The sequence below is a fragment of the Chamaea fasciata genome, unplaced genomic scaffold (genome assembly GCF_029207755.1).
Source record: "Chamaea fasciata isolate MVZ Bird 193981 ecotype frontalis unplaced genomic scaffold, bChaFas1.0.hap1 SCAF_712, whole genome shotgun sequence".
Classification (NCBI taxonomy): Eukaryota; Metazoa; Chordata; class Aves; order Passeriformes; family Sylviidae; genus Chamaea; species Chamaea fasciata.
In genome coordinates, this window is record NW_027094797.1 from 44,270 (window position 1) to 52,925 (window position 8,656).

At 57.2% G+C, this 8,656-nt stretch overlaps 1 protein-coding gene across 1 annotated transcript in view; it reads left to right on the top strand.

Annotated features, from left to right (window-relative positions):
* Nucleotides 1-5,008, top strand: part of LOC136305852 (myosin-binding protein C, fast-type-like) — a 44,489-nt gene extending 39,481 nt beyond the window's left edge. The window contains exons 24-26 of the mRNA XM_066209173.1: nucleotides 1,655-1,847; nucleotides 4,349-4,488; nucleotides 4,757-5,008. Coding sequence (XP_066065270.1) covers nucleotides 1,655-1,847; nucleotides 4,349-4,488; nucleotides 4,757-4,993 — 570 coding nt within the window. The 3' untranslated portion in view covers nucleotides 4,994-5,008. The remainder of the gene's footprint in view (nucleotides 1-1,654; nucleotides 1,848-4,348; nucleotides 4,489-4,756) is intronic.
* Nucleotides 5,009-8,656: the final 3,648 nt, after the last annotated feature.

Genomic DNA, 8,656 nt, shown 5'->3' on the forward strand with positions numbered 1-8,656 from the left:
AGACACCCCAGCCCCATAGGGACACCCCGGCCCCATAGGGACACCTCAGCCCCACAGACCCCATAGGGACAACTGAACCCCACCGCCCCATAGAGACACCTCAGCCCCACAGCTCCATAGATCCCACAGCCCCATAGGAACACCTCAGCCCCACAGGGACAGCTCAGCCCCACAGGGACAGCTCAGCCCCACAGATCCCATAGGGACAACTGAACCCCACCGACCCACAGGAACACCCCAGCCCCATAGGAACACCCCAGCCCCATAGGGACACCCCAGCCCCATAGTGACACCCCAGCCCCATAGGAACACCCCAGCCCCATAGGGACACCCCAGCCCCATAGGGACACCCCAGCCCCATAGTGACACCCCAGCCCCATAGGAACACCTCAGCCCCATAGGAACACCCCAGCCCCATAGGGACACCCCAGCCCCATAGGGACACCTCAGCCCCATAGGAACACCCCAGCCCCATAGGAACACCTCAGCCCCATAGGAACACCCCAGCCCCCCAGCCCCATAGGGACACCTCAGCCCCATAGGAACACCTCAGCCCCATAGTGACACCCCAGCCCCATAGGGACACCTCAGCCCCATAGGAACACCTCAGCCCCATAGATCCCATAGGGACAACTGAACCCCACCGCCCCATAGGAACACCCCAGCCCCATAGGGACACCCCAGCCCCCCAGCCCCATAGGGACACCCCAGCCCCATAGAGACACCTCAGCCCCATAGGGACACCCCAGCCCCATAGGAACACCTCAGCCCCATAGGAACACCCCAGCCCCATAGGGACACCCCAGCCCCATAGGGACACCCCAGCCCCATAGGAACACCTCAGCCCCATAGGAACACCCCAGCCCCATAGGGACACCCCAGCCCCATAGGGACACCCCAGCCCCATAGGAACACCTCAGCCCCATAGGAACACCCCAGCCCCATAGGGACACCCCAGCCCCATAGGAACACCTCAGCCCCATAGGAACACCCCAGCCCCATAGGAACACCCCAGCCCCATAGGGACACCCCAGCCCCATAGGGACTCCCCAGCCCCATAGTGACACCCCAGCCCCATAGGGACACCCCAGCCCCATAGGAACACCTCAGCCCCATAGGAACACCCCAGCCCCATAGAGACACCCCAGCCCCATAGGAACACCCCAGCCCCATAGGGACTCCCCAGCCCCATAGGAACACCCCAGCCCCATAGAGACACCCCAGCCCCATAGGGACTCCCCAGCCCCATAGGAACACCTCAGCCCCATAGAGACACCCCAGCCCCATAGGGACTCCCCAGCCCCATAGAGACACCTCAGCCCCATAGGGACACCCCAGCCCCATAGGGACACCCCAGCCCCATAGGGACACCCCAGCCCCATAGGGACTCCCCAGCCCCATAGGAACACCCCAGCCCCATAGAGACACCCCAGCCCCATAGAGACACCCCAGCCCCATAGGGACTCCCCAGCCCCATAGGAACACCCCAGCCCCATAGAGACACCCCAGCCCCATAGGGACACCCCAGCCCCATAGGGACACCCCAGCCCCATAGGGACACCCCAGCCCCATAGGGACTCCCCAGCCCCATAGGAACACCCCAGCCCCCCAGCCCCCCCCACCCCCCTGACCAAGCCCCTCCCACCCCGCGCAGGGCAAGCCCCGCCCCCAGGTGACGTGGACGAAGGAGGGCGGGGCGCTGGGCGAGGACGTGCACGTGCGCACGTCGGACCGCGACACGGTGTTCTTCATCCGCGCCGCCGCCAGGGGGCACTCGGGGCGCTACGGGCTCAGCGTGCGCATCGAGGGCATGGAGGACACGGCCGAGATGCGCCTGCGCATCGTCGGTAAACTGGGACCGACTGGGACAAACTGGGAGGGACTGGGAGTTATTGGGAGTTACTGGGAGTTACTGGGAGTTACTGGGGTTGGGCACTGGGGGCACTGGGATTGACTGGGAGTGACTGGGAGTGATGGAGAGGAGACAGGAGAACCAGGACTGGGCACTGGGATTGGGCGCTGGAATTGACTGGGGTTGACTGGGAGCACTGGGAGCACTGGGAGTCACTGGGAGTGCTGGGAGCACTGGGAGTCACTGGGAGCACTGGGAGTCACTGGGAGTCACTGGGAGCACTGGGATTGGGCACTGGGGGCACTGGGATTGGGCACTGGGAGCACTGGGAGCACTGGGATTGGGCACTGGGGGCACTGGGATTGGGCACTGGGAGCACTGGGAGCACTGGGGGCACTGGGGACACTGGGAGCACTGGGATTGGGCACTGGGGGCACTGGGATTGGGCACTGGGAGCACTGGGATTGGGCACTGGGAGCACTGGGATTGGGCACTGGGGGCACTGGGAGCACTGGGAGCACTGGGATTGGGCACTGGGGGCACTGGGAGCACTGGGAGCACTGGGGGCACTGGGAGCGCTGGGAGCACTGGGATTGGGCACTGGGAGCACTGGGATTGGGCACTGGGGGCACTGGGATTGGGCACTGGGAGCACTGGGGGCACTGGGGACACTGGGATTGGGCACTGGGATTGGGCACTGGGGGCACTGGGGACACTGGGAGCACTGGGATTGGGCACTGGGGGCACTGGGAGCACTGGGATGTGGCGCTGGCCCTTTAAAGGTCATGTTGGGGTGTCTCGGGGCGATTTTTGTGGTGATTTTTTTGGTGTTTTGGGGCTGTTTTTGGGCCGGTTTGGGGTGTTGGGGGCGGATTTTGGAGCGCTCCGGGGTCATTTTTGGGGTGTTTTTGGGGTGTTTTTGGGGTGTTTTTGGGGCGGATTTTGGAGCGCTCCGGGGTCAATTTTGGGGTGTTTTTGGGGTGTTTTTGGGGTCATTTTTGGGGCTGGTTTTTGGGGTGTTTTTGGAATGTTTGGGGCGGATTTTGGAGCGCTCCAGGGTCATTTTTGGGGTGTTTTTGGGGTGTTTTTGGGGTGTTTGGGCGGATTTTGGAGCGCTCTGGGGTCATTTTTGGGGTGTTTTTGGGGTGTTTTTGGGGTGTTTGGGCGGATTTTGGAGCGCTCCGGGGTCATTTTTGGGGCTGGTTTTTGGGGTGTTTTTGGGGTGTTTGGGGCGGATTTTGGAGCGCTCCGGGGTCATTTTTGGGGTGTTTTTGGGGTGTTTTTGGGGTGTTTGGGGCGGATTTTGGAGCGCTCCGGGGTCATTTTTGGGGCCGGTTTTTGGGGTGTTTTTGGGGTGTTTGGGGCGGATTTTGGAGCGCTCCGGGGTCATTTTTGGGGTTGGTTTTTGGGGTGTTTTTGGGGTGTTTGGGGCGGATTTTGGAGCGCTCTTGGGTCATTTTTGGGGTGTTTTTGGGGTGTTTTTGGGGTGTTTTTGGGGCCGGTTTTTGGGGTGTTTTTGGGGTGTTTGGGGCGGATTTTGGAGCGCTCCGGGGGCATTTTTTGGGGCCGGTTTTTGGGGTGTTTTTGGGGTGTTTTTGGGGCGGATTTTGGAGCACTCCGGGGTCATTTTTGGGGCCGGTTTTTGGGGTGTTTTTGGGGTGTTTGGGCGGATTTTGGAGCGCTCCGGGGTCATTTTTGGGGTTGGTTTTTGGGGTGTTTTTGGGGTGTTTGGGGCGGATTTTGGAGCGCTCTTGGGTCATTTTTGGGGTGTTTTTGGGGTGTTTTTGGGGTGTTTTTGGGGCCGGTTTTTGGGGTGTTTTGGGGGTGTTTGGGGCGGATTTTGGAGCGCTCCGGGGTCATTTTTGGGGCCGGTTTTTGGGGTGTTTTTGGGGTGTTTTTGGGGTGTTTGGGGCGGATTTTGGAGCACTCCGGGGTCATTTTTGGGGCCGGTTTTTGGGGTGTTTTTGGGGTGTTTTTGGGGCCGGTTTTTGGGGTGTTTTTGGGGTGTTTGGGGCGGATTTTGGAGCGCTCCGGGGTCATTTTTGGGGCCGGTTTTTGGGGTGTTTTTGGGGTGTTTTTGGGGTGTTTTTGGGGTGTTTTTGGGGTGTTTGGGGCGGATTTTGGAGCACTCCGGGGTCATTTTTGGGGCCGGTTTTTGGGGTGTTTTTGGGGTGTTTTTGGGGCCGGTTTTTGGGGTGTTTTTGGGGTGTTTGGGGTGGATTTTGGAGCGCTCCGGGGTCATTTTTGGGGTGTTTTGGGGGTGTTTTTGGGGCCGGTTTTTGGGGTGTTTTTGGGGTGTTTTTGGGGCGGATTTTGAAGCGCTCCGGGGTCATTTTTGGGGCGGTTTTTGGGGTGTTTCGGGGCGGATTTTGGGCTGTTTTGCCGCGGGTTTGGAGTGATTTTTGCCGTGGTTTTTTGGGGCGTTTTGGGGTATTTCGGGGCGGTTTTTTGGGGATATTTTGGGGCGATCCCTGCGTTCCCTGTCCCCCTCCCCAGAGCGGCCGGGGCCCCCCCGGAAGGTGCAGGTGAAGGAGGTTTGGGGCTTCAACGCCCTGGTGGAGTGGGAGCCCCCCGAGGACGACGGCAACGCCGAGATCACCGGCTACACCATCATGAAGGCCGACAAGAGAACCATGGTGAGGGGGCCCCAAAAAGACCCCCGGGACCCCCAAAGGACACCCCGAATCCTCAACCGACCCTCCGGACCCTCTCACAGCCCCCCCAAAAACCACTCAGCTCCCTTCCAAAACCCCTCACCACCCCTCAAAACCCCCAGAAATCCCTCCAAAAAAACCCCCAAAAAACCCTCAAAATCCCCAAAATTCCCCAAAAACCCCCCAAAAACCCCCCAACACCCGCTCAGGACCCCCGAAAAACCCCCCAAATCCCCCCCAAACCCCCCAGGAGTGGTTCACGGTGTACGAGCACAACCGGCCCCCGCGCTGCACGGCCTCGGAGCTGGTGATGGGCAACGAGTACGTGTTCAAGGTGTTCAGCGAGAACCTGTGCGGGCTGAGCGAGAAACCCGGCGTGTCCTCCAACACCGCGGTGATCCCCAAAGCTGGTAACCGCCGTCTGGGGGGGTTCGGGGATTGGAAGGGATTTGGGGAGAAGTTTGAGGTGGTCTTGGAGGGACATTGAAGGGATTTTTGGGGTTTGAGGTGGTTTTGAGGAGGCTCCAGGTGGTTTCTGGGGACATTGACGGGATTTTTGGGGTTTGAGGAGGTTTTGAGGAGGCTCCAGGTGGTTTCTGGGGACATTGATGGGATTTTTGGGGTTTGAGGTGGTTTTGAGGAGGCTCCAGGTGGTTTCTGGGGACATTGACGGGATTTTTGGGGTTTGAGGTGGTTTTGAGGAGGCTCCAGGTGGTTTCTGGGGACATTGACGGGATTTTTGGGGTTTGAGGTGGTTTTGAGGAGGCTCCAGGTGGTTTCTGGGGACATTGACGGGATTTTTGGGGTTTGAGGAGGTTTTGAGGAGGCTCCAGGTGGTTTCTGGGGACATTGACGGGATTTTTGGGGTTTGAGGAGGTTTTGAGGAGGCTCCAGGTGGTTTCTGGGGACATTTATGGGATTTTTGGGGTTTGAGGAGGTTTTGAGGAGGCTCCAGGTGGTTTCTGGGGACATTGACGGGATTTTTGGGGTTTGAGGTGGTTTGGAGGAGGCTCCAGGTGGTTTCTGGGGACATTGACGGGATTTTTGGGGTTTGAGGTGGTTTTGAGGAGGCTCCAGGTGGTTTCTGGGGACATTGACGGGATTTTTGGGGTTTGAGGTGGTTTTGAGGAGGCTCCAGGTGGTTTCGGGGGGACATTGACGGGATTTTTGGGGTTTGAGGTGGTTTTGAGGAGGCTCCAGGTGGTTTCTGGGGACATTGACGGGATTTTTGGGGTTTGAGGAGGTTTTGAGGAGGCTCCAGGTGGTTTCTGGGGACATTGACGGGATTTTTGGGGTTTGAGGAGGTTTTGAGGAGGCTCCAGGTGGTTTCTGGGGACATTGACGGGATTTTTGGGGTTTGAGGTGGTTTTGAGGAGGTTCCAGGTGGTTTCTGGGGACATTGACGGGATTTTTGGGGTTTGAGGTGGTTTCGAGGAGGCTCCAGGTGGTCTAGGGGGGGACATTGACGGGATTTTGGGGTTTGAGGTGGTTTTGAGGAGGTTCCAGGTGGTCTAGGGGGGGACATTGACGGGATTTTGGGGTTTGAGGTGGTTTTGAGGAGGCTCCAGGTGGTTTCTGGGGGACATTGACGGGATTTTTGGGGTTTGAGGTGGTTTTGAGGAGGTTCCAGGTGGTTTCTGGGGACATTGACGGGATTTTTGGGGTTTGAGGTGGTTTTGAGGAGGCTCCAGGTGGTTTCTGGGGACATTGACGGGATTTTTGGGGTTTGAGGTGGTTTTGAGGAGGTTCCAGGTGGTCTAGGGGGGGACATTGACGGGATTTTTGGGGTTTGAGGTGGTTTTGAGGAGGCTCCAGGTGGTTTCTGGGGACATTGACGGGATTTTTGGGGTTTGAGGAGGTTTTGAGGAGGCTCCAGGTGGTTTCTGGGGACATTGACGGGATTTTTGGGGTTTGAGGTGGTTTTGAGGAGGCTCCAGGTGGTTTCTGGGGACATTGACGGGATTTTTGGGGTTTGAGGTGGTTTTGAGGAGGCTCCAGGTGGTTTCTGGGGGACATTGACGGGATTTTTGGGGTTTGAGGTGGTTTTGAGGAGGTTCCAGGTGGTTTCTGGGGACATTGACGGGATTTTTGGGGTTTCAGGAGGTTTTGAGGAGGCTCCAGGTGGTTTCTGGGGACATTGACGGGATTTTTGGGGTTTGAGGTGGTTTTGAGGAGGCTCCAGGTGGTTTCTGGGGGACATTGACGGGATTTTTGGGGTTTGAGGAGGTTTTGAGGAGGCTCCAGGTGGTTTCTGGGGACATTGACGGGATTTTTGGGGTTTGAGGTGGTTTTGAGGAGGCTCCAGGTGGTTTCTGGGGGACATTGACGGAATTTTTGGGGTTTGAGGTGGTTTTGAGGAGGCTCCAGGTGGTCTAGGGGGGACATTGACGGGATTTTTGGGGTTTGAGGAGGTTCTGAGGAGGCTCCAGGTGGTTTCTGGGGACATTGACGGGATTTTTGGGGTTTGAGGTGGTTTTGAGGAGGCTCCAGGTGGTTTCTGGGGACATTTATGGGATTTTTGGGGTTTGAGGAGGTTTTGAGGAGGCTCCAGGTGGTTTCTGGGGACATTGACGGGATTTTTGGGGTTTGAGGAGGTTTTGAGGAGGCTCCAGGTGGTTTCTGGGGACATTGACGGGATTTTTGGGGTTTGAGGTGGTTTTGAGGAGGTTCCAGGTGGTTTCTGGGGACATTGACGGGATTTTTGGGGTTTGAGGTGGTTTTGAGGAGGTTCCAGGTGGTTTCTGGGGACATTGATGGGATTTTTGGGGTTTGAGGTGGTTTTGAGGAGGCTCCAGGTGGTTTCTGGGGACATTGACGGGATTTTTGGGTTTGAGGTGGTTTTGAGGAGGCTCCAGGTGGTTTCTGGGGACATTGACGGGATTTTTGGGGTTTGAGGTGGTTCTGAGGAGGCTCCAGGTGGTTTCTGGGGACATTGACGGGATTTTTGGGGTTTGAGGTGGTTTGGAGGAGGCTCCAGGTGGTTTCTGGGGACATTGACGGGATTTTTGGGGTTTGAGGTGGTTTTGAGGAGGCTCCAGGTGGTTTCTGGGGGACATTGACGGGATTTTTGGGTTTGAGGAGGTTTTGAGGAGGCTCCAGGTGGTTTCTGGGGACATTGACGGGATTTTTGGGGTTTGAGGTGGTTTTGAGGAGGCTCCAGGTGGTTTCTGGGGACATTGACGGGATTTTTGGGGTTTGAGGTGGTTTTGAGGAGGCTCCAGGTGGTTTCTGGGGACATTGACGGGATTTTTGGGGTTTGAGGTGGTTTTGAGGAGGCTCCAGGTGGTTTCTGGGGACATTGACGGGATTTTTGGGGTTTGAGGTGGTTTGGAGGAGGCTCCAGGTGGTTTCTGGGGGACATTGACGGGATTTTTGGGGTTTGAGGTGGTTTTGAGGAGGCTCCAGGTGGTTTCTGGGGACATTGACGGGATTTTTGGGGTTTGAGGAGGTTTTGAGGAGGCTCCAGGTGGTTTCTGGGGACATTGACGGGATTTTTGGGGTTTGAGGTGGTTTTGAGGAGGCTCCAGGTGGTTTCTGGGGACATTGACGGGATTTTTGGGGTTTGAGGTGGTTTGGAGGAGGCTCCAGGTGGTTTCTGGGGGACATTTATGGGATTTTTGGGGTTTGAGGAGGTTTTGAGGAGGCTCCAGGTGGTTTCTGGGGACATTGACGGGATTTTTGGGGTTTGAGGAGGTTTTGAGGAGGCTCCAGGTGGTTTCTGGGGACATTGACGGGATTTTTGGGGTTTGAGGTGGTTTTGAGGAGGCTCCAGGTGGTTTCTGGGGACATTGACGGGATTTTTGGGGTTTGAGGTGGTTTTGAGGAGGCTCCAGGTGGTTTCTGGGGACATTGACGGGATTTTTGGGGTTTGAGGAGGTTTTGAGGAGGCTCCAGGTGGTTTCTGGGGACATTTATGGGATTTTTGGGGTTTGAGGTGGTTTTGAGGAGGCTCCAGGTGGTTTCTGGGGACATTGATGGGATTTTTGGGGTTTGAGGTGGTTTTGAGGAGGCTCCAGGTGGTTTCGGGGGGACATTGACGGGATTTTTGGGGTTTGAGGAGGTTTTGAGGAGGCTCCAGGTGGTTTCTGGGGACATTGACGGGATTTTTGGGGTTTCAGGTGGTTTTGAGGAGGCTCCAGGTGGTTTCTGG